Source organism: Tachysurus vachellii, chromosome 8, assembly GCF_030014155.1.
Source record: "Tachysurus vachellii isolate PV-2020 chromosome 8, HZAU_Pvac_v1, whole genome shotgun sequence".
Lineage (NCBI taxonomy): Eukaryota > Metazoa > Chordata > Actinopteri > Siluriformes > Bagridae > Tachysurus > Tachysurus vachellii.
Window position 1 is genome coordinate 24,101,502 of NC_083467.1, and position 26,595 is coordinate 24,128,096.

Sequence of the window (26,595 nt, forward strand, 5' to 3'; positions counted from 1 at the left end):
GGCATCAATCACCAGTAGCTAGGCACAGAATCCCCCTCTGGGACTTGGACAGATAAAGACCTTACTTGGGTAGAAGAAACCCCTGCCCAGTTTGCAGAATCCATAGATTCAATACAAGAACGTTTCGCTTGCATGAGAAGCAGCAGAATCCTCTTCTCAGGTGTGAGACGCTTGGACTTGGGCATCAAACAATCCCATTTAGCATGATACTCCCCATCTTGGCGTGGAAGATAGAGCTTGGAAAGACGAAGCCCCACTTCAGTGGATAAAGTCTGAGCTTGGGCAAAGGTTTAGGCCTGGCTTTGGTTGGGAGAAGACGGCTTAGATGGATAAAGCCCCAAATTGGGCAAAGGTGTGAACACTTTTGATGGCAAATGTGTGTTAAAAACCCAATTTAAACACCAAACAGTGGAGAAAATGAAATTAATGACCACAGTAAATGTTTCTAGCATTTGCAAACGTTTTTAGATGAATAAATCGTATAAAATGGGTGCTGCAATCACGTAATTCGGTGAATGAACGACTTGGATAGCTTGCTAGCTAAAGTGGAAAGTGTGCTTTTAAATAACATTTTAAACTTTACAAGAGGTTAATCAATCTTATACTGCATTAACCTTTGGGCTTTTGTCTTGAAGGAGATGTTCAACTATAGCCCATACAGGTTTTTATCCGCTTAGCCTGGGGCTTCCCATGTTGGTGTGAGGAACTGAGGAGGAGCAGAAGATCATCTCTGGAGCAGTAGTATAATTTTCAGAATGTTGTAGTGGAGAACGTGGGGTGTCAAACTGGATAGATTGGTTTGGGTTTGAGCTGCAGTAGTGTGTGTTGAACTCAAGAGAGCAGTGTTTCCTCAGAGCTTAGATCCACAGCAGTCCTCCTCTTCAGCTGCTAGGTGACAAAATGAACACACGTCAAATACAGGTATAAATACAGGTATAAATCAATGAACAGATTTACGGACTCAGACACTGCTTTAAATGTTTTCAATTAATTTGATGGCTGAATTGATAGAATACGATTAGAGTGTAATTGAAAAGACTAATGTTTTTTTTTTTTTTTTATTGATCCCAACCATGAATTTGAACCAGGGTTGCTCGGGGTGGGAAGGTGGAAATGAAAAGGTATGACGGACATTTGAAGTTTTGAACTAGCATTAGAAAAAGGATTAAAGATTTTAATTAAGAAGAAGTCACCTTTTATTTTGTCACATATACATTACAGCACAGTGAAATTCTTTTTCTGCATATCCCAACTTTGTAGGTTGGGGTCAGAGGACAGGGTCATCCAAGACCCCTAGAGCAGTGAGGGTTAAGGGCCTTACTCAGGGGCCCAATGATGGTAGCTTGGCAGTGCTGAAGCTTGAACCCTGATCCTTTGATCAACAACCCAGAATCTTAACCGCTTCAGCCACCACTGCCCCTGTAGTAATGTATACATATTCTACAGCAGCATCCATACATCATTCCAACCCTCCACTCATCTACACACATAGCCACCCACTCACCGAATCTCGCAAACCAACACATACAACAACCCACCTAACCACTCGACCTAAGTGCTGTACACTGTGCTCAGGTTCGACTCACCTAGTCACCGTTGTCATGGTGCCGACTCTTGTGTTGCTACAGATCTCTGTGGTGACACAGCAGCGAGAATCTCATTGACAATTTCCTGTCTGATCTCATCTGCGAGACTCTTCTTTATCTGAAATGGGAAAAGAAAATCTGTGACAATGAACTACGACAGAAAACGACACCAGATATCCAAAAATAATCACTGACAAAGGGAATGAAATACACATAAGTGAGTCTGAATGTGAATCTACTGTATAAAAATAAAACTGTAAAATATGCCGTCTACTTGCTGGTGCTTCTCTTCTTTCATTTGTTTGTTTGTTTGTTTGTTTATAGATTTATTTATTGCTCCAGTCCACTTGTCTCCCTATAAATTTGATTTGTACCAATATTCTTCTTGCTATCCTGATGAAACATTTCTATCCTGTTGGGAGTGGTTTCTCCAAAGAAAACAAAGATAAGCCTCCGTCCACAAGACACGAAGAATCACTGAATAGTTTGATGAGGATGAAAATGATTTAAATCAAATGCTATGCTTTTTACACTTAACACCACACCAACTGAACACTTAAGAGGTTTTGCAGTGATGTGTTAGACAATGCTCAGCACCATCATCATCATCACTATCATCACCAACACCACCATAATCACTATTATCATCACCTCATCACTATCACCACCATCATCACTATCACCACCATCATCACAATCACCACCATCATCATCACCACCATCATTACAATCACCACTATCAATCACCACCATCACCACCACCATCATTATCACTATTATCATCACCTCATCACTATAACCACCATCATCACAATCACCACCATCACTAACACCACAATCATAACCAACATCACCACCACCACCATTATCACTATTATCATCACCTCATCACTATCACCACCATCATCACTATCACCACCATCATCACAATCACCACCATCACTAACACCACAATCATAACCATCACCAAAACACAAACTTTGAAAGTTAAGTTTATTGGTTCGGCCCTTTACAACATCCAACCCATTTTCTCATGTGGCCCCTTGGGAATATTACTTTCCTTTAATTTATCACTCGTCTATATACAAAAAAGGTTTATACAATTTTAAGTAACCATGTTTATAAATGTATGATGTGTGAACAAACGCACGTTAAACTTCACCAAACATTTTGCACACAAACATATTATTCAACAGCATCAGTTCATTGACATTACGTCATGTTCCTTTACATCATCAAGCACCTTGCGGCTAAAAAAAACGTCTTTATTGCACCTTCACCCAAACACTCAAGATGTTTTTCAGAAACCGAGCCTAAGTCATAAATCAGGTTGAGTGACATTTCACCAGCTAACCAGTCAGAATATTCCAGCGTCACCACGGCTGTCACTAAAAGCACAAGAACATTGGACCAGGTGCCAAAAACTAAGCTAAATGGGCAAAACACTGACTAGTGTGGACTTTGGTTTCAAATGACTTGAAGAACATCATTCATTTCTTTCCAGAAGGGTCTGAATGATTAATGAATCGCATTTCAGAATACCATCGAGTTTTCCTACTAAAAGAAACTTTGTTGTTCATGCTAGCTTTCCCACTTAGATGGAAAGTAAGTAGGTGTGTCAGAGGGTTAGTAAGTGAAAGTTTCCCATGTTTCGGTCAGACACCTGCTGGATGAGCTGCTTTATATTTGCATTTCCAAAAGCTTCCTCTCCTCCACTTTCTCCTTCTTCTTCTCCTTTATTTTTCTGAAATGAAGGCTCTTTATTGACATCGGTGTGGTCTGAGACACTCTGTGCTGTTCTGCGAGCTGTGACCTGAAAAAATATATTCAGGCAGAATACTTAGAATCCATCCATCTATCCATAAACCCACCCACCCATCCATCCATCAATAACCCACCCACCCATCCATCCATTCATCCTTCCATCCATAAACCCACCCACCCATCCATCCATCAATAACCCACCCACCCATCCATCCATTCATCCTTCCATCCATAAAGCCACCCATCCATCCATCCATATTCTATTCTGCCTACCCACACAGAAAGGGTAGGAGCCAGAAAACAAACCCCCAGAACCAAAGCCTGGAGGTTTGAGTCCATTGTGCTAACCCCTAAGCCACTGTAAACCCCTACACCTCCTTGTTAACTCCTCGTTAATATTCCCTTATAAACCTCACCTTCTACAGTCAAAAAACCCTCATGATAATTATTTCTCTAATCATTTTATAATAAGGACACTAATCATCACCCCTTATGTAACTTTTGTAGCCCCTCATATTTGTGTCTTTATATTTACAGAGCCATATTATCATGGGCCCTACAGATCCAACACTTTACAGTTACACGTGCTCATCTTAATGGCCTCTTATCACCTGAAAATTATGACTTCTTACCATCATAATATAATCGTTACCCTTATAATTATATCAATTCAATACAATTTATTTGTAAAGCTCTTTTTAACACTGGACATTGTCTGGAAGCAGCTTTACAGGACATAAGAAAAAGTACAAGAAGTTTCATATTATGCAAAGATTAATATAATCCAAAAGTTGAAGATTAATATTAGACTTATATTTAAATGTGTTCGTATTTATCCCCAATGAACAAGCCTGGGGTGAATGTGGTGAGGAAAGAAGTAACCTTGAGAGAAACCAGACTCAAAAAGAAACCTCATCCTCATTTGGGTGACACTAGAGGGTCCTTTCAACCCCTTGTCTTCATTAACCTTCATCTTCATGACTCTTTGTAACTACGCTTCTCAAAAAAACTCATGACCTTGTGCTTATTAACCCTTGTGACTTCTCAATCACATAAAACATCTTAGCGCCCTCGTTGACCCTCGTCTTAATGACCCGTTAATGTCCTTGTTAACCCTCATCATCCCTTATCAGGATTCTCATCAAACTGCACACTACTGAACCTTCAACCTCAGAAAGTCTTACTCTAGACTCTAAAACTCCTGTCTTTGTGACTCTTCTGCTTCATGATCCCTAATCCTGTTGACCACTCATCTTATCCCCATATGCCACCTTCTATGTGTAAAAACTGCATTGCATTTTACATAAGAAAACTGTAAAGCCCTTTGAGCTGCAGTACATCAAAATGAGAATAAAAAAAAAAGTCCTTGGCTCCAACCTCAGGTAATCTAGGGCTAATGTTCCTTTGTGGTGTTTGCTCCCGGGTCTCTGTTCCTGATCTCGAAGGAATAGATGGTGTCAAGCTGACCGTTGAGCGATACACTCCTTCTCTTCTCCGTGATGGAGACGATGTGAGGTCACGGGATCGCACCGGACTCACCGACCTCGACGAACGAGCAGAGGTCGGAGTGTTGACCGCACTAGTGCCGTCATAACTCAGCTCTGACTGGAGATACATCTGCTCCCGCAAGAGATCAGTCACCTGTAAGGTAATTAGTTCAACAATCGTGCTTTATCATGCACTTACTATTACCTAAGTTGGATCTTATACTAAACTGACATGGGTCAGTGTGTGTTTTGATATTTAAATAAATAAAACTCGATGCACATAGTAATTTGAACACGAGAATTAAAAAATAATAAGGAATTTAGGAGACTTCACAAAAAATTTGTTCCTAAAATATAGTTAAAAAAAAGAAAAGAATAAAAAAGAACACACTCTCCTTCTCTCTGTGTGTGTGTGTGTGTGTGTGTGTCCTCACCGGCTCTGTAGCTCTGAGTGCAGAGGAGCTAGATAAACTGTCCATGCTCTGACCCCTGGACATGTCCTAAAGATTGAAACACAAACCTTTATTTTCTAAAACAGATGCATAGTCCAGGTTAAGCATTATTATTTTTTTTTTCTTGTGATATTTAGACTTTAATTAATCCTAAATGATAAGACACTCAATAAAACATACCATACATTTTTGAGCATAATACATTTTTGAGTACAGTAAACAGACCAAAAGAGCTCATCTTTAATCCTTGTATTTCATATTCAGTGTCATTTTTTTCATTTTGGGTTTAGAATTAGACTCAGATGATAAAATAATTAAATAAACATCAATACAACCATGTTGTTCCAAAATTTAACTGAATTATTTCCTTCTCAGTCATGAAGGTCCTTTTTTTTTTTGCTATTGTTGTGGAGCCGACGTTTCTCGTCTTTTTGCTTAGCTGTGCATCGATTGCAGTGTTGGTGAAGTCGCGTGTACTGACCAGCAGATGACGGGAGAGGCGACTACTGTGCGCTGAGTGAATCTGATCATCCAGAGTGAGGAGTTGATCCTCCAACTGCAGCTCCAACTCCTGCAGCTCCTGACGAACAGCGACACGGAGCCTCTGCAGCTGCTCTGCCTCTTGCCTAACACACACACGCACACACACCAATACAATTAACGATTATTATTATTACTACTACTACTACTACTAATAATAAGTCATTAAAATAATAATAATAATCATTCATTCATTCATTCATTTTCTACCGCTTATCCGAACTACCTCGGGTCACGGGGAGCCTGTGCCTATCTCAGGCGTCATCGGGCATCAAGGCAGGATACACCCTGGACGGAGTGCCAACCCATCGCAGGGCGCACACACACACACTCTCATTCACTCACGCAATCACACACTACGGACAATTTTCCAGAGATGCCAATCAACCTACCATGCATGTCTTTGGACCGGGGGAGGAAACCGGAGTACCCGGAGGAAACCCCCGAGGCACGGGGAGAACATGCAAACTCCACACACACAAGGCGGAGGCGGGAATCGAACCCCCAACCCTGGAGGTGTGAGGCGAACGTGCTAACCACTAAGCCACCGTGCCCCCTAATAATAATCATTAAAATATAATCCATATTAATAGTTTTTATTTTATTTTTTATTTTTCCGTCATACATAGCTTGATTAAACTGTTGTCTACATAATTCATAATATATGTTTGTGTGCCTGTACGCTTTTTGCATCTGTACCTGAGTGCGTGTGTGTGTGTGTGTGTGTGTGTGTGTGTGTGTATATAAAAGTGACTAACACTAGAATTAGAATTCTTACAAATTGTCACATTAATTCCAGTAGCAGCTTTTAAAGAATATTATTCTTTTCATCTTCAACCCTATGCACTGCAAATGACTTTTTACATACAAGTACATTATTTAGAGAATGAAAACCCTCATCGCCTTCGGTTCTGATTACATTTCTGAACATTTCTGTTAAAGTATTTTGCTAAAGCTGGGGTCTCATGTGAGCTTCTAAACTCCTTACAAAACTAGGAAATGTGCCACGTTGCACACTTTTCCTGGATCTATTCGATCAGACAAGACGTGTCTGTGGTGTGATGCTTCTACAGCAACGTTTCAGCACGCGGTCTATTAACTCTCTGTTGTGGTATTTCATCACCTCTCTTCAGGAGTGAGAAGCTGATAAACCATGGATTGCTGCCTCATCAGCGCAAGTTCAAGATCCATCATCTGAGTCCGAAAAACCTTCAGGTTCTTCAGTCGCCTCTGCAGCTCCTACGACATGCAAGACATTTCTGAGAATTATGACCACTTTTAAGAAAAGATAATTACAGGGTGCCATCATTTTAAATCTAATTATACAATATATACACATATGCCAAAAACAGTCTGTAGTCTTAAACCTATGAGTGACTGTTGGGCAGGTTTTATCCAGTAATAGTATCTGGTACTTACATAAGCCTAAATCTCCCGCATGCTGCTGCGTATGCAGCCTTTCAAATACTTTCAGAACAGATGTAACTAAATACTGGGTGAAAATACGCACAAGGATTTATAATGCCATCAAAGCACATCAATGCCATTTAAAATGCATCAAGACCTTAATTTTGCGTTTGGTTTTAAAAAACATTTATAATTAAAGAGAATTTTTTTGTAAGAATATATTCAAGGCCAATTTAAGACTCTGTTAACAGATAATAAAAATCAACCCTAGGCCAGGCTACAGGGGGCGCTGCAGGAGTGGGTAAGAGGCACTTGAGTGTTGTAGGGACTTGAACGCAAGCTTATGTTGAATAAGGGTTAGTTAAAAGAAGAGACTGGAACTTCTTTCTTTCAGTACCGAAGGGTGCGGAAGGATTTTTAATAAAATAGAAAATAAAAGTATTGAGCAAAACAGAATAGAATGGGGAAAAAAAAACAAAACAACAACAAAAAAAAAACACAATGAGAAGCACATCATTGAACAAAATAAAGTGGAGCAACAGAAGAACAAAAAAAAAAAAAAAGAAAAGAACAGAATATCATATAATAGATTAGCATTTAAGATCAAATCAAAAAACATAGAAGGTAAAAAAAAAATAAAATAGAACAAAAGTATAGAGCAAAATAGAACAGAACGAAAGGAAACAGCATAGAAAAAATTATTAACAGAACACAACAGTATAGAATAAACTAGAATAGAATAGATCAGAATGGTTTAGATAATTAGCGTGGTACAGTATTATTAACTCCAGTCACACAGTGTGAGATAATGAGGTGTAATGATACTAATTGCATTGCTAAAGCAACTCATCCTGAATCTGTCACTGACCTCTTGAATACTACTATCAGCTTAATAAGTTAACCTGTTTATTTAAGACTAGATTTGATCACATTTTCATTTATTTATACTTCATACAATGAGAAAACGTAAGTTTTTTCAGGATTGCCATGCAACACACACGGTTATGTGGAAATGTAGAACTATACTATAGAGTTTATAACCTGCAATTAAAAAAATAATAATTCTAAAAAGCCATTAGAACACCACAGAAAACTGTAATCTGTTTAATTTATTATAATACTGATATAGCAAAGTCATCGTTATATCAGTCAGCCTTGTGCAAGACCCTATCAGTACACAGTACCTTAGAGGAGGAAGCAGGATGCATAATATGCAAATGCTATAAAACCCAGTAACAAAATCAGATTGTAAACTTTAATTAACTGCAAATGAAATTAGAAACAAAATTCGCAACATGTCATGCCTGAGATCATACAGCAGGTTTCAGATCAGTTACTAAAGCGACACAATTAGGGAAAACTACCGAAAACAGGCTTGAATACATAAACCTCACATAAAGGAAGCAAAAGCAATTAAAGACCATCAATACCTCATGGAGTGGTTGGACAGCTTGAACTGGACTGTGTACCCCTGATTGTGTGCCATCATGTTGATGAGGAGCAGTCTGGCAAAAGAACAATAGATAGATGGATGGATGGATAGAAAGAAATGGAGAAAGAAAGAATGGGAGAAAGAAAGAAAGAGAGAAAGAAAGAAAGAATGGGAGAAAGAGAGAAAGAAAGAAAGAAAGAAAGAAAGAAAGAAAGAAAGAAAGAAAGAAAGAAAGGGACAATTGGAGAAAGAATGGGAGAGAAAGAATGGGAGAAAGATAGAAAGAAAGAAAGAAAGAAAGAAAGAAAGAAAGAAAGAAAGAAAGAAAAAGAACGAAAGGGAGAAAGAAAGAAAGAAAGAAAGAAAGAAAGAAAGAAAGAAAGAAAGAAAGAAAGAAAGGGACAATTGGAGAAAGAATGGGAGAAAGAAAGAAAAGAAAAAGAAAGAAAGGGAGAGAAAGAATGGGAGAAAAAAAGAAAGAAAGAAAAAGAAAGAAAGAAAGAAAGAAAGAAAGAAAGAAAGAAAGAAAGAAAGAAAGAAAAAGAAAGAAAGAAAGAAAGAAAGAAAGAAAGGGACAATTGGAGAAAGAATGGGAGAAAGAAAGAAAAGAAAAAGAAAGAAAGAAAGAAAGAAAGAAAGAAAGAAAGAAAGAAAGAAAGAAAGAAAGAAAGAAAGAAAGGGAGAAAGAAAAAGAAAGAAAGAAAGAAAGAAAGAAAGGGCGAAAGAAAAAGAAAGAAAGAAAGAAAGAAAGAAAGGGAGAGAAAGAAAGGGAGAAAGAAAGGGAGAGAAAGAAAGAAAGCGAGAGAAAGAAAGAAAGAAAGAAAGAAAGAAAGAAAGAAAGAAAGAAAGAAAGAAAGAAAGAAAGAAAGAAAGGGAAAGAAAGAATTAGCTAGGTGTCACACAAACATGAAACAGGTCTGAACGCCACACTATGATATGCTGAATCAGCCGTTGTGTTTGTTTTTAGAGAGAGAGACAACCAGGAAACTAGAAACTTCCTTACATGGGCCTGCTGTAGAAATACATTCTACACTAATCAAGTTAAAAATATACCTTGAGAAAAAAGTTCATGTGAATATCAAATGCTGTCAACAAAACATGAAGGTGGATTTAGCTGGGTAACCAAAATACTGTTTGCATAATGTTTCCGCTTTTACTTTCAGACAGCAGTTGCTTTGTTAGCTTTTCCTTATCTGTAAAAGAGAAGAAAAAAAAAACATCTCACCTGGCCATAACTCTGCATAGTGCCTCTAATGTCATGTAGGACTCGACGCAGCTGCATTTCCGTACTACCGATAGTTGGAGGAGGAGTTGGTGTGTCAGATGGGAATGAAACAGGCATTTGGGAAAATGCGGGTGGTGGTGTGTGGAATGGGGAGTTACAATGATGTCCGTAGGGAATGTTGGGGTTATAAGGTGTGTTACCACAGGCCAGGCTACAGGGGGCGCTGTAGGAGTGGGTAAGAGGCACTTGAGGATTGTAGAGATTTGAATGCAGTTGTAAATTGAATGAGGAACCATAAGGATTAGTTAGAGGAGGAGACGGGAAGGGTGCGTGAGGATGGTAAGGCATACAGTGTGGGTGGGTATAAGAAATATTTTGATTGGGGAAATTTGAACCATGAGGCGGTGTGTATACAGAATGAGGAAATGGTGAGTTCTGTGGCTGAGGATACTGGGAATACATCCCACTTTGTGTGCAAGGGCAGGGGCTGTTGACAGGGGTGTTACTGTGACTAAGGGGCCTAACTGGTATAGGTTTCTGGTAAGGGGAGCCAACTGGTCCTCGGAATTGAGGAAGTTCTTGCTGGATGTGACGTGGAATAGCAGGATGTGGTATCCTTGTATGCTGGGTCAGATCAGGAACGCTGTTTGTGCTCCAAAGAGTTTGTGCTTCTGCCATATGCCGCAAGGGCCAATCCGCAGGAGTGCTGTACAGTGAGCTAGTCGACCGAGTCAAATGCTGAGGCACGTTCATGGGGTACGGAGGCACTCCTGTGCTGTCTAGCTCTGTTTCTAGATTTAAGCTGGCTGAATCAACAAAATTAGATGGGTATCTGGACTGAGATTTGTTGTCTTGTTCCCCTGCAATGGATGTGACCTCCTCTGGTTCCTCTTCATAGCGATAGCTGTAGCACGGTGGCGTGCACTGACGAACTGAGCCATGACCTAGCTGGATGTGCACAGATGACACCACCCGAGTTGGGCTCAGCAGAGAGGTTGGGAGAGAGCTGGACCTTTGAAGTGGGTTCCTTGCCTCCTCCTTGAGATCCTTCAGTAGGTCTCTTGACCGAATCCAAACCCGCCCCCTCTGATCCTCGCATGAGGTTGTCCTCTGCTGGGCCCGAAGCAAGGCACTACGGACCCTAGCTGAGGTGCTAATGTCCTCTTGAATCTGAGACTCAGGAACAGGCTCTAAACTTTGACCTGGGGTGGGTACATCTAACACTGGCTCACGTGGATTGGAAGAGCTTGATGGTGCAGATAAACCTATCTGTTCTAAACTGTCAGCTGTCATATCTTGTTCACCCACCGGGGTAATCTCTTCACTTGTATTAGACGTGTTTGGGGCTGAAACAAGATCTATAGATGGCTCTGGATCTGTAAACTCGACAGTGCAGAGTGATTCTGTGCTAGAGCTTGTTTCAATTACAGGATCAGCAAGTCCATCATGAGTTTCTGTCTCAGACACAGCAGTCTCCAGAGTCTCCAGCCTTGTCTTGTCCATGATACAATGACTTGGAACCTGTTGGCTCACAAGTTCAGGGACCACCCGAGCTCCGATTGGGCCAAAGAGCCCCATACTGGTCTGCATCAGTAGCTCCTCATCCATGAACAGTCTTTCAAAGGCTGGGTGTTCCAGAGTCCCAGGTGTTCCACTTTCAACTGTGTAAGCAGTCACAGTTGTTTCGCTGTCACAGCTGTCCGAGCTCTCCTGGACCTGATGCACAAATATATTACACTATTAAAGTAATATATTAGGTATATTTTATAATATATAAAGTAATACGTTACTTTGATACTCTTAAAGGTGGGGTGCACGATGTTTGAGAAATGCTTCAGAAAACTGAGTCGGGCCAACAAACAAAAACGTGTAGCCAATAAGCAGGAAGGGGCGTGTCTTCTCAATATACGGCGGAGAGAGTGTTCAGTGAGCATGTGTGACATTAGCCGAAAGCGATTGAAACATTGACATGACGGATACCTGCCGTTACCTCTGCCTCGTGGTGAACGTCGTCTTCTGCGTTAAACGGAGCTAAACCTTTCACGGTACAACACACAGTACTACAAAAACACATTAGTATTACCATAGTATTACTCATTGAGTTCATTTATTGATAAAAATATCCCTTCGGCCAGCTGCCCCAGCAGGTTCCGCCATAATAGTTGCCTGGGTTGCGTATGTATGTGTGGGGCGGAGCTATTAAAACAGGGGTGACACCCATTTGGGTTAGGGGCATGTTTGTTTTGGTGATTTCAAATGTCATCATTGGCTTTCAAACATCACGCACCGCACCTTTAATGTTTTATTACAATTTGAACAACATATAGTGTTTTTGATGATAACTAAAATACCTACCAAAATAGTTTTTCAAGCATAAATAAGTAAGTAAATAAACAAAGTGTTTAGTTAAGTGTAAAGTGTAAATGAATTGTATAATATCTTAGGTAGGAAAAATATGGCTTTTGATTTGACTTTTGCATGATGAACAGACCTTCAGGAAATTAGCTGAGCCTTCTGATGAGGGATCCTCTGCAAAGCCACTGCTGTCTGACTGTTGACTACCTGTCCTCAGTAAAGGCTCTGAAAAGAAAATGGACAAAGGAAAGGTAAGAGTGTGAGAAAGCATCACATGAAAAAATTCCAAAAGGAAGTCAGTGGGTCTTGTGGCTGTAGTTGAATGGAATGAACCAGAGTTACAATAAAACAGACTTGGTAATCGATTTAGTGCGCAGCAAAAATGTGCTCAGGTGCAATTAAATTACTGAAACTGTTCACTGATCAATAAAAACAATAAGATAATTTTCATTGTCAGTGCACTATGATAGTTTTTTGCAGGTCATTTCTTTTAGAAAGAATTAAGGGGTTTTAAAAAACATTACCATATTTCTATTTACAAACCAGGCACCGGCGGAACAGACCTTCCGGTTGCTTTTGCTGGTCAGCAATCTGCAGTGAACAATGCCATTCAAACTGCCACAGAAAAAAATGTCCAGTTCCTATTGTCTTATATTTTCTGTTGCCAAATTTGACAGTATGATTTGCAACAGGAAAAAGTCAGTATGTCTTAGCTGAAATCTACCACGAGAGGACAGTCAGGATCCTCTGCCTGAGTACATTAGCAGCTTTTAAGAATTTGCTCTTTTAGGGATAGTGTGTGTGTGTGTGTTTGTGTGTGTGTGCGTGCGCGTGCCTGTGTGTGTGAGAAAAAGATGTCTGTTTTAGGAAGAAGTCCTGCTGTATTTTTAAGAGCAATGTTCCCAGATTGGATTAATTTAAATCAGCACAAACAACCAAATCTTTCTGTACAAAAGAATGGTTTGTAATCCAAAAGCTAATGTATAACTTGTGCTACAACTGCATATTATTTGTTATTCAGATGTCTAAATTAAACCTTTAAATCTCACAGCAATGATTAGCCAGATGTTCCAAGGTATGCGTCTTCAAGAGTCTTTCTAAAGACATTTTTCCAGAATTCCTTGCACTAAACTGGGAAGAAAAGCACCCCAGAGAATCTCTACTTAGCTGCTGTGTAACGATTGCATTGTCAGTTCACGTATTAATGCAAATGGGACTGTAAAATATTTGTACAAGTGCAACCCTCATTATAGCCTATTTACTTTATTAATGCTACATGTATACGTTTTAACAAACATCTTACTGCTGCAATGTAAAAGGGGCAGAGCTGAGGAGGTGGGGCTAAAAGAACAAGAATAATAACTGTAGCTACAAGCCATAAATGTCTACACATAGTTAATCTGTTAAATCGGAACAAACTCAAAAGTATTGAACGTGAAACAAAAGAAAAAATATCTGCATTATGAATTATGCGATTTCTGAAATTTCGTCACTGCCTTCATATACTTAATACAGAATGTACAAAGATGTGGATCGCAATGGAATTAAAAGTGCGGTTGGTATTAAAGACAGCAAGACTCACCACTGCCCTCTATGGAGAAACAGCGAATCCCAGAAACAGCCTCATCCTCATTACTCTGCAACTGAAGTAAAACATTTGATTTACCGAAATACCCGGTGAAAAGACCAAGACATACACCCATGTATAATTACAAATTAATAACAAATACAAATAAATAACAAATCAAATTAATAAATTGATAACAAATTAAGCTTGACGGTGGGAGCTAAAGTGGTTAAGGCTCTGGGTTGTTGAAAGAAAGGTTAAAGCCCCAGCACCACCAAACTGCCACTGCTGGGCTGATCATCATGGCTGACCCTTAGCTCTGACCTCAATTACCAAAACTGGGATATGCCAAGAAAGTATTTCACTGTGCTGCAATGTGTGTGTCTCTATATATATAGACACACAGACACAGAGACACAGACACACACAGACACACACACAGACGCACACACACAGACGCACACACACAGACACAGACACACACAGACGCACACACACAGACGCACACACACAGACACAGACACACACAGACACAGGTATATTCTTGTTCAAAAAAGAATCAATCATTTTGTGTGACTGACCTAACAAAAGCTTTTTATGCTCTGTCTTTACCATTGAAGCCCTTAAAGCAGTGTCTTTTGAAGGATTTCTTGCGGAGTTATTTGTAGCTTTCAAATGTCACTGCAAATAAAAGGTAAACATTACCTCTTCCATCTCGAAGGAGTCTCGTGGCTGGCCGAGGAGATGGGCCACGTGAGGATTGGGCATGAGAGGGCAGGGCTCTTTATCTGGAGGGGAAGAGGAAGAGACAGTCTTCTGCTCTTCCGGGATCATACTCGATTCCGATTCAACAATTTCTCCGTTGCTTTGCTCGGACACCGAGAGCGGTGTGTCACAAACATCCGTTCCGACCTCGGGTTTCTCGGAAAAACTTGTAGTCAACCGTTCTCCGTTAGCAAGTTTGGAGTTTTCTGTCTCTGAGTCACAAACTTCGACCCCAGACTGATTAGACTCCTCAGTTACTGTTGCCAGTAATGAGTCTTTCCTCCTGAAAATCTTCTGCCTGGGCTCAGCATCTGAATGAGGCTCACAAACACTGTTCTTTGTTCCCTCTGGGTCAGTTTTTGTGGGCTCTTTTGACATAATCTCTGCCAAGGCCATGAGATTTGGTCGAGTGAGGTTCTTCTTCAGGATCTTCACTGCATTAAGAGTGGAGCTATTCCGCCGTAGTGGGGGAGGCTCAGTTGGCTCTGCCTCAGCCTTCTGGCAGATCTTTTGAATTGGACGACCTGAGACCTGGGAGTAGATCTCCGAGAAGACGTTGGCCACAGTAGCCAGAACCTCAGTTTGGCGAAAACGACCTACAAAGAAGGAAGCAAGCATTACGTTCTGAGCATTTCCAAGCGCATTTGAATGAATACAGTTTGCAAATTAGCTGCAAATGCACCAATGCTTTCATTTACTGCTGAATTTGCACAAACTCCAACATGAAACAAATGGAAGCAAATGGAAGCATATGCACACATTAAATCAATTCATATTGATTCACGTTCAAAATATTTAAGCTAAAACTATGAAAACATGCACATTTTATTTGACTTGTTCATGTTTTGAGGAAATACATAATACAGTAAATGACTCGAGCTGTCAGTAAATGAACAGGCAAGCAGTTATCTCTGTATGAACAGCTAATTTCCTGTCTAAAGACTCGGTGACTAAGCGTTCAGGCACGACTCAAAGGAAAACCAGCCAAGGCAAGACAACGCAGAACTGAGAGAACTACAGGCTTCCTCATCAGTGTAAATGACACATGCGATCAATCCTTCTCCACCCCCCGTGCAATCCGAGACAGAGAGACAGTATGTAAGAAAACAAGGCTTTGTGTGGGAACTGCAGCTCACTTCAGCAACAGCTTTTCATTTTCTCTTGCAGTGTCAACAGAAATACAGTCTTACCACAACAAGCTCAATGTGCTTCTAAACAGTAAAACACGTTATATTTCTACAGCATTATTTTCTTCACTTTATGCATCAAGATTTAGCGCTTTTACGGTAATAAACACAGCCATCCACCGAATGAGACCCAGTTCCAAACTTCCACAATGATAACAAATTAAAAAGGCTAGCTTAGACCCTTCCAATATAAGAAAGCAAGCAATAAGAGCTTGCTTTCTAATGGTCCAAGTATACAAATATGAGCCAGCAAGCAGGCTGGCATTGCAGATGCAAATAGGCAAAGATGAACAGCTTTCAGAAATGACTTGATGGCTGAGATTTCTGCTAACCACTTTCTCCTCCTTCCACAGTCTGTCTGTCTCGTAAAAGCCACTGACACCATTTTGTGCTGTTTTCAGTCATTAGAGATGGCTTTGCAACACTGGGTTTTCATGCTTTCTATGTATGCAACAGTAATGTAAGTAGAATGTAAAACATAAAACAGCTATCAATGATATTCAAATCACCCATGCTATTATTTTCATCCAGACAAAAAAAGCCCTGGATTAATCATCAATTATAGCTAGAGATATGTTCAAAATTGCAATCACAACCTTATATTAAACCTCTGTAATATACAGAGGATGAAGTTTTACCTCTCTTGTCCAAGAGCAGCGGTCACATCTGCCAAAGAAAGTAGCAAAGGATCTTAAAGCACCATGCAAAAACTCAAGCCACTGTCGAGATGGATAAACAGTTCTCATAAACTAATCCAATGACTGATGCTCCTAAGAAGGTCTCTGAAGACCACACTTCTAAGATTAACTTTAGCTGGCTGTACCGTTAGGAGTCATGTCTTTGAGGTGGCTGTACTAACGAGATTCAGGTTTTATCAAGTTTGTCCTTGCCAATTCCCAACCCATTACGTATACCTCTTTCAGAAGAACCACATACCTGTATAAGGGAACATGGTCAGGGGTCCATATACTTTTGGCCATATGGTGTACTGAATCTTTTTTTTTTTTACCTGCCACTTCCACAACATTAAAAAGCAGCTGAAGACACTTGTGGGTCAACATTAAGAGTGGTGTTCTGTTTAGACGCTATAACTTGCTAGCATTACACAACAGGAAAGGGAAATAAGACCAACCCTCCCAATCAAGGAACTAGGCCAGTTCTACTCCCTTGACATGCATGACTATGACAAAGTTTTGAATCTCGACTATCAATGATCAAGATGAAGCGCAACAAATCGAATCAAATCTAAATCAAATCAAGTTCCAAACTTATACAAATGACAAAAAAAAAAAAAAAAAAAAAAAAATTGTTTCTGCTTCATAAAAAGAAACTTTGATTATTTCCAAAATCTCTTAAAGCCACATATGCCCCTTTCCCACCGAGGCAGTTTGAGTGCTGGTTCGGAGCCTAATTTAGAACCAGTTCTTTCTTTTTTGACAGCCAAAGCACCGTCTCTGAACCAGGAAAAGTGGTTCTTAAGTAGCACCAAAACGTTGCTGGTCTAGAATTAAGAACCCCTTGTGTCAGGGGCTGTGTCAGGGGCTGTGGGCGGGGCTACTGTTAGCACCTTTAATAATGTACCTTAAGTATACTAATGTTTAATACACTTATACTTTACCGCAATATAATCAATTATCAGCACACAGGATAGTAGTTAGCTACATGCTAAGGCTAACTTTTTTCTGTGTTAATGATAAAATAACGTTATGTACTTTCTCGATTACAACCTCCGTTTATACAGATTACATGGAGCTGCACGTACACGTTGGATTCGCCGCGTTTGGATGCCGATGTATGTTCACAAAGACATGAGCATTAACAGTAAAGCAACATCCGCTATTGTTGTTGTGTTTGTGTTTGCTGCTGCTGCGCTAACGTTGCTGTGTAACGTGACACGTACACAGTGACGTGAGACTCGGCTCTGTGACGGCTCTCTAATCGATGGAAAGGCAAACCGGTTCTTAGAAGGTTCGTCAGTGGAACTAACATTGAACCAGCACCAGCACTAGCTCTGAACCAGCACCCGGTTCTTTTTGGTGGAAAAGGGATAATAGAGACTTTTCATATTCATTCTACAATCCATCAGGATTGAAAAAGTCTTTCAACCAACTGGAACCTCTCTAGGATTTATGAACAGCTAGAAGACGGAATGTTTCCAGAGTACCTTCCACTAATGCGATCCACAACGTACCACAACCTGATCTATATACATTTAACAAAAAATGGTTCATCTTACCAAGGACAAAGAGACATTGAGATGCTCTAAACTTTACAAACACTTCAGACCTTCCTACATTATACCATTACAGCATGCCTACCATGTTAATGCCACCCAAATAACACCGGCTCAGCTGTATGACCTAAGATAGTCCGTTTCCAGTGATAGATTTTTTATGGTAATTGATCGTCAATAGCCAAAGATAGGCTACAGTCCTTAATGATACAACTAGAGAGCGACATATACGGAAGGATGTTCCTGATATCTATATATTACTCTTGTGATGACCTGTTTTTACTCTTATCATGTAGATATAAATCCTTGACCTCATTGAGTACCTGAACATTGTGCTTGCTATCTCCAAAAGTTAATAAAATACAGAGAACACAGTGAAGAAAAAGAGATAGTGCCCAAATACTGGATTTTCATAAAATATATGAAAAAAAAAACAAAACAAAAAAAAAGAAAACACACTAATGTAAAATCTTACACTATCTTTTCCTATTCCTAAGAAACTATTAAATGATACAGTCTTGTATCATTTAGGAAAGTATTTCCTCAAAATCTACCATCATGGTGTTTAATAATCCCAAATAGCTAAGAAGAAAACTTCCATTTGTTTAATTTAAAAAAAATAAAATAAAAAACCTCCTACCAGATGTGGGGTGAGGTGAAGCTTGGTAGAAAGCAGCTGTAACTACCTAGCATATTAAACAGGAAGCTATTTCTCTCCTTCCCACCATCCAGGAAAGATCACAGTTCTTTGAGCTAGTATGAAGAAAATGTCTTACTGGTCAGGGCATAGTTGGGATTTTCCAGCTCCATGCGCTGCATCTGTGCTCCCAGATAAACTTTAATATCGATGCCCTTGGCACCGGACGAGGTGTTGAAGAATCGTGAGGGGATTTTAGAGGCGATGTCAGGCTCTTCACGGCCAAAGCCGAGGTTGTAGAGGATTTCCTCTGGATCCTCTTCGTACAGATCCAACAGCTCTGAGACACTGGTGGATATTAAAGGTTACGACGTTAAAACGTTTTTAAGTTGTAAAGATTTTAATTCTTCAGTTCATAATTTTCGAGGTAAATTAGATGTCCTATTATTGTGAATTCAGACTACGCCGCAGTCATATAGGGAGTTTTAGAAGAAAATATCACCCTGTTTTCTCAGTGGAAAATCTAATCATGGGCAGCTGTGAGACCACATGAGGGCAGTTAGAGCCTCTGCCAGGTGTATTTCAGCTGTCCTATGATCAGAATCTTGTGTGATACAGAAAAAACTATCAGTAGGTGAGAACGGACAATAGCAGGCAAAAAGGAAGCAAAAAAAAAAAAAAACTACCGTTAAATATAGAATGACAACACAAGCTGTCGTTCCATAAGGATTCTAATTGTCACTTCTGATTGCATGCATATCTACCTGCTTAGAGCGGTACAGTGCAGCATTCTGCTAGGCACACCAATAACAATGAAACAAAAAAGAACAAAGTCCAAGTGGAAAGTACAAGATAAGAGCATGAATAAATGGAGTTCACTGTGGAGTATTTAGGTGTATGTCAGTACCTGGACACGGTGCCACTGCTCTTTCCTGAGCCGGTGGAGTTCATACTACGACCCTTCTGTCTGAACTGACTCCTCTTCTCCAGTGCTTGCATGTCATAGTTACTGAGAGAGAGCAATGATCATTCGCTGATTACTTATTACTCAGTAGGGACCAACTGCTAATGTTGTTACTATTGGGTGTGGCTTAACTGGATGCTGCTTTTAAGAAACCATGACATGAAATATCATAATGTGACATTTTTCCAATTGAAACAGGCAGTGTGTTTCCTCCTGATAATATTTAGACGCGAGTGAAACACGGGTTTGTTAAAAGGCAGCATGATCAGTGGTGGCCAGAATTCAACTGCATTTGACTGAAGAGACTAAAAAAAAAAAAACAAACAAGCACAAACCCTCAAGGCTGCGTTCGGTTCCAATAACCGTAGAAGCCGACGTAAAGTCAAATCTATTTTAATGTTGGAATAAATCGGAGAAGATTGACGTCGAGTTCCACATATGCAAGTTTCAAATTATTAAATGGAAAATTAGCTCAAACAGGAAATTGTGAAAAAAAAATTCTGAAAGTTAAAATCCCATCCCTTAGGACCGGTCCTAGGATTGGAGCCGATCATTTACATTTGTTGTTTTACTCAGTTTACAGCTAATTTGCATAAAATCAAAAAAGATAGAATTGTAGTTTAGTGTTACAAACTTATGCTAGGTTTAAACTGTTCAGTCTGTAGCAGTCTTCAGTTTAATACGTACAATTATGATCCCAATAAAACTTATTGATTTCTATGACTGAGTGTCAAAACCGCTCAAGCAGTTAAGGCTCTGGGTTGTTGATCAGATGATCGGGGGTTCAAGCCCCAGCTCTGCCACGCTGCACCTGTTGGGCCCTTGAGCAAGGCCCTGAACCCTCTGTATGTACTGTATCATGGCTGACTCTGTGCTCTGACCCCAACTTCCAAAGGATATGCGAAGAAACAATTTCACTGTGCTGTATTGTATGTGTGACAAAATATATATGCACTTTTATTCTATTAAGATTCTCTTCCAATGGGCCTGTGATGAATAAAAGTTACTATGTGATGCATGTCATGACTTGCCATCAAAAGGAACATTTGATCTTAAAGTAATAAGAATCATTTTCTGCCCTGTTTTATTTATGTTCATATTTATATTATGTTTTACCACCCACTACGGTATACGTAGCTGTCTGGGAGTTTTGCGTAACCCTATGCTAGAGCTTACACTTTGAGGCTTCAGTCCACTGTATTTAGTTACAATGGCACAAAATCCGCCAGCGGTTTTAGTCATATCATACCATACTGTACATACAGTAGAACACTACGACCACTGATTTCATAGCACTCTCTAATGATGTGCAATTTTATAATGTGGCAGCGGCCAAAAACGGTGGACAAACTCATACATTTTTTTTTAAAAAAAGGAGCATTTTGTTTTGCCACTTGCAAATATGAACAAGGGGTTAGAAAAACAGGTAAAAAAGGGGAGACAAAGTGGCACATAGAAATCATTGAGGAAGGTTTTAAGTACCTGGGGTCAGGTTTGGCACTGCTGCTCTGGAGTAGATGGGCTGGAGAGGGAAAAAAGGACAAAGAGAAAGTGTTAGTGTGAAAGAAAGATTCAGTCAATACAATATCAAAGCACAACCTAACTACCTACAGTAAAATTAATACTACACCGATCCAGTATGACTGTATAAACCGTGTCATGAACAAACCAGGTAAATATTCCTCCCAGAACATTCCATTGTCATCCTCCTTTCACTTCCTTCCTGTGACTCTGTACAGAAGCTTCTACGGTACGTGTCCTCACGAGTGTGTTTGCAAGACGGCACAAGGACTGGGAGCAGAAAGTGACAGACACACTTTCGTACACCGTTACGCGTCAGCTTGTCTACACCTTTCTACCTGTCTACAGGTGGATCGGGACGTCAATCATTTCTTATTTCTTCAGTCACATGACCAACCAGAGTGTAGCACTAGAGCCAAGAGGGCGGGGCTTTGTCCTTATACGCAAAATGGCTAAATAAATTGTTGATGCTAGACTTCTGGCTCGTTCGGCAGATATAACATCTTAAGTAGCTCATTTATTAATTTTTTAAATAATCAAACTGTTGGAGCTTCAATCATATCACTTATTTTCATTCATATCACTGACTTTACCTCAATTCCGTTCCATTCGGACTGATTTGTCCCAAACTGATTGCCAGATTTGTTCAAGACACTGCAACCCTTCATTAAGCAAAGTGTACTATAACATTAATGCCTGTAATGGGCATGTTCTTGCTTTACCAAATTTTGGACTTGTGGTTGTTTCACATAAACACTGTTTCACTTCTCTAACTGGCAGCAGTTACTGGCTAAGATTTATTTTCACTTCCACAATTTTCAGTCTTAAAAAAGTCATTATAGAGGCGGTGCATAGTCAGGGGGTAACCAGCAAAGCTCAGAAAGAAATGAAAAAAAAACTTGATAAATCTTGTGATAATTTGGTATACGGCTAGTTCCCAAGTTATAAAGGAGGTTCAATGACCCACATCGTAACTAGAAAATATTGCAAGTCGACCCATGCCCTAGCCTACCCAGGAGTCTTAAAGAACGGTGATCATCATGGGGTAGTATACTGTTATTTGTTAACAAATCACAGTACATCTTGCTATTCCAATCTAATTGAAAGTTTGTTCAGTAAATAATCTAATATATAATCTGCTATAAAAACTCTATAATGTTGGTAACCTTAAAATTAAAATCACTAAAGTTACTTATTAAATGTGTATTGAAGTATTGTACTGTATCATACTCAGCAATATTCTGTCTGATGTCTGCATATTTGAACAACGTTATGTTGTTAATGGCTACATTAACTTAGTTGTCGGACGATGAGGATGGCGACGATGAAGGAGCAACAAAAAAAAAAAAACAATTGCACGCTTTTGATTATTAGCGAGACTGAGGCAAGGCATCTCATGAGGTGGCAAGACGGGAGCCCGACTTATCGTAACACGTACGCTGTGACAATTGCCTGCCGCATGAAATTTTTAATATTATTTCAATTTTGTGGTATCACTATCATCCATTGTAAGATAAAAAAATGACTTAAGTCAAACTGTCATAACTTGTATCTGTATTTGGTTACAAGAAGTCGGACACGTCTTACCGTCAAAGCATTCATATGTTAAATCTAAAATGTAAAACTTTGCAGATGAATTAAAGTAGAAGCAGACTGTCAATCTGAATTATATTTTACACTATTTATTTAAATGAGGAGGTGTTAAGCCCCACCTCCTCTCCAAATCCTTTGGTGGACACACTTATCCTGTTATAAATATTTTTGGTTTGCCATAGTTGTCAAACCAAACAAAAAAAACCAGTTGGATATACAGTATTGAAAAGGTTTACTGAAAAACATTTCTCTGAACTTTTTTTTTTATGTTAAAAAATCTATAGGGGAAAGAATTTTGTCATGACAGCTTATGTGATGGGTTTTATTGACCAAAACATTAAAAATGTTTGACTTAGTAGTATGCAGAATTCTAGCCATAAAATTGTTTCCTGCCTTGAAGAAGCAGAAGAATCCTAACAAAAATCATACGATTACAACACCGGGTGCTTGGACCCATAAAACGTGGTGTCGCTGGCTTTGGTTCTCCAGTTATGTTGAATTCACCCGCTGTTAAAATCCCTGATATTCCATCACTTAAATACATATTATTTATTTCTTCAGCTTTTATTGAACTTTTTTGGTCCCTTTTATATTTAAGGATATATTTAAAGATTTGATTTTATTACTCTAAATGCATTGTATACTTGCATTATAAAAACAATTAAGATTATTAAACAAACTGGCTGTTTTTTACCCTTTTCTTTTTAAAATTTTCATGAACCTCCAGTAACAAAACATTCAGTCAATGCTTTGTAAAATAAAATAAATAAAAAAAAAGTTCTCATTTTCCTTTACGAACATGTTACAAGAACTTTGTCACAAACAAGAATGTCTTTGGTATTTTCAGTATTTATATATAAACACATACCTTCAGCACCCAAGGACAGGTCATCTTCAAAGCTACAGCCATTCCTCTGTGGTCCTACAAAGCAAAGGCAGAAGAAAGTCCTCACACTCAGCCATTGCTAAACACTAAAGAAAACACTAACCCGAGGTGAAGAACTCTTCTCCATTTCTTAAAACCATGTTTCCTTCAACCCCCACACAGACTAAATCATGAATCAGCATGGACCGTCACTAGCTTATCTGCAGAGCAAGCTTATTGACCACAAGGTGGTGGTGGTTTATGTGTGTGTAGGTTTTGGCTCCAAAGTTCACAAGGAGTGGTGGAGCAGAAAGCAACTTTTCACAGATAGTTGCTGTAATGCTAGCTAAAAAAAAATTATATTATATATATATATATATATATATATATATATATATATATATATATATATATATATATATATATATATATATATAACACACACATATATATATATATATATATATATATATATATATATATATATATATATATATATATATATATATATATATATATATATATATATACACACATACACACACACACACCCCAGTTTAAATATATACATTACCTTTAAGCAACCTATATACAATCCAAAATAAACAGTTATAACTTGTATGTGTATTTTTACATTTATCTGATGTTTTTTTAAGTATAAAATAAGAAATTTTCATGCCATTGCAGGTTGATGACCACACACACACAAAAAAAAGCAAACAAATCAACACGAAATCAGCAAAGAAAGAAAGAAAGAAAGAAAGGTTTAGTAAGGTGATACTTATTCTTCAGTAAGGGTTTCAGTATAAAACCCTTTGGGATGTGGATCAGCTTTGCGTGTCACTGCAATGTTGTTAATTATTTTGCTATATCAGCATGACCCTGAGTGGTTTATTCCTCATACACATTATAAAATCATTAAAAACATAAAAATACACCTAAATTAAAAGGAGACCAAAACTAATAAAAGTTAAGAAAGTCTGTCATGTTTAATGGTCACTGAACACATGGATATTGTTTTGTTAATCAGTAATGGCTGAAATTGTGCCAAAGCCAAACTAGGACTATTAATAGGACATAAATAGGCTACCATCCATCCATCCTGACTTTCTTCCTTTCATCCTTCCATCCATCTTTCCTTCCCACCTTCCCACTGATTAACCTCTGTGATAGTGCTGTACACAGTAGATTCACCACGGTCAGGTTTTTTCCTGGCGACATCATGATAAAAACCTACCAATAATATAGAGTCCATCATAAACCTCACCCACAAACTTCCTTGTTCAGAACAAGGGATTGGCAAGTTTACCTTTTAACACACAAACTCTGTGAACTGCCATCTTTCAACAAACATACACCCACACACAAACACACCCTTTCGTTCCCATACGCCGTTGATTATGACACGATCGTGATCAGACATAAACGGTACAGGTTGTACATACTATACGTATATAGTGGCAAAATCTAATAATGGTGCACATTTCTAAGAATATATACACCTGCAATGCATGTCTGTTATATGTGGAACCTGGCACCCCTGCTTACATGATACAGAGCTCTGTAGGGTTTGAAGTTAAACTAACCCTGGCCTTGCTAAGAGCCAAAATCTGGATAAGGTTTATTTTAAAATGTTGTAAGATTTTTGTCATTTTTACATTAGCATTTTCTATTGTTGTCTAAAAAAAACAAAAAACTCCGCGAATCTTATGAGCATTCTAGTTAAATGCCGTTCAAAAGTCTACTCAAGCAAACATCCAAAGAACTCTCCTAATCTCTCTGTAATGAAGACCCGCAAACTAAAGGAAAACCCGTAAGGTTTTATCAGATGGATATTTTTGTAGTCCTTGCCCCGTTAGATACAGCAGAAGATGTTCGTATGGCTACGCTACGCTATATGGCCAAAAGTCTGCATACAAACTGTTGATATCACAGACACTCCGTGACACGCCAAACCACCAGTAAACATGTTAACCACCATGTCTGTTCCTGCTGACATCTCTGTTTATCGATAGATAACACTGACTATTAAGTCTGTCATCTGTAAATATTTTGCTATTCAATCACCGTCTCTGGTTCTTCCCTGATATCAGCAGAGGCAGCGGCTCAGGCTGCTTCTGAGAGTGAACACAGACATTCCAACAATAAATACACAATAATTAACAGTAAGCGTTTAATATTGCTGTGTCAAAGATCTTTTCATTGCTGACTGCAGACCATAAACCCCTCTAAAGTGTAAAGAACGGGTTCAGCGTGTTTGAACCAAATTGTTTCTTTAATCTTGCGGCCAACGTGCTGCTATCTGTTTCAGACACTCCTTTTTCTCGTTTAGAGGTTTATTAACCACAACTGCTCGTGCACACACACACACACACACACACACACACACACACACACACGTCCCTACATGTCGATATCCAAATATTTCAGCAAGGATTTCAATCGTTTTCTGATTAGATTTTCGTTTCCAGAAACTATAATCACATCAGTATATTTAATATGCTGAAGGATACGTTTTGAATCCCAGTATGATGAATGTTGTTGGTTTACTTTACAACCAACAGATGTACTTTACATCTTTAGCAAAGAGAATTCTGTATTATTTCTTTGCCTGTTGTTTGGTAGTATTTTAGATGCTTAAATAAAAATATCACAAAGGGACTTTAAAAAGTTCTTTAAAGTTGCTCTATCAGAACGAGGGGTTCATAGGATTTTATTTTCTCATCTACGGTATTATGATCGACGAAGACGATGAATGGCTTTCTAACAACACTGCCAACATGAGAGAGAGAGGGGGGGGGAAGAGCAAGAGAAAGAAAGAAAGAGAGAGAAAGAAAGAAAAAAGAAAGAGAGAAAGAAAGAGAGAGAGAGAAAAAGAAAAAGAGAGAACAAGAGAAAGAAAGAAAGAAAGAAAGAAAGAAAGGAGAGAGAGAGAAAAAGAGAGAGAGAGAGAGAGAGAGAGAGAGAGAGAGCGAGAGCGAGAGAGAGGGGAGAAAAAGAGCAAGAGAAAGAAAG

General features: G+C 39.0%; 1 protein-coding gene across 7 annotated transcripts in view; it reads right to left on the reverse strand.

Moving 5' to 3' along the window:
* Positions 1–26,595, reverse strand: part of itprid2 (ITPR interacting domain containing 2) — an 83,753-nt gene that overhangs the window by 1,385 nt on the left and 55,773 nt on the right. For 5 of the 7 annotated variants that reach the window (XM_060877018.1, XM_060877019.1, XM_060877021.1 and 2 more), the window contains 16 exons: positions 23,584–23,637; positions 21,084–21,123; positions 19,545–19,646; positions 18,777–18,985; positions 14,521–15,176; positions 13,831–13,891; positions 12,385–12,473; positions 9,894–11,609; positions 8,667–8,741; positions 6,953–7,068; positions 5,771–5,915; positions 5,272–5,337; positions 4,728–4,991; positions 3,250–3,399; positions 1,587–1,704; positions 1–888 (listed from right to left, as the gene is read on the reverse strand). The exon at positions 1–888 is cut by the window's left edge and continues 1,385 nt beyond it. In XM_060877018.1, coding sequence (XP_060733001.1) covers positions 1,600–1,704; positions 3,250–3,399; positions 4,728–4,991; positions 5,272–5,337; positions 5,771–5,915; positions 6,953–7,068; positions 8,667–8,741; positions 9,894–11,609; positions 12,385–12,473; positions 13,831–13,891; positions 14,521–15,176; positions 18,777–18,985; positions 19,545–19,646; positions 21,084–21,123; positions 23,584–23,637 — 3,848 coding nt within the window. In that variant the 3' untranslated portion in view covers positions 1–888; positions 1,587–1,599. The remainder of the gene's footprint in view (positions 889–1,586; positions 1,705–3,249; positions 3,400–4,727; positions 4,992–5,271; positions 5,338–5,770; positions 5,916–6,952; positions 7,069–8,666; positions 8,742–9,893; positions 11,610–12,384; positions 12,474–13,830; positions 13,892–14,520; positions 15,177–18,776; positions 18,986–19,544; positions 19,647–21,083; positions 21,124–23,583; positions 23,638–26,595) is intronic. The other 2 variants (XM_060877022.1, XM_060877023.1) reach the window with 2 other exon arrangements.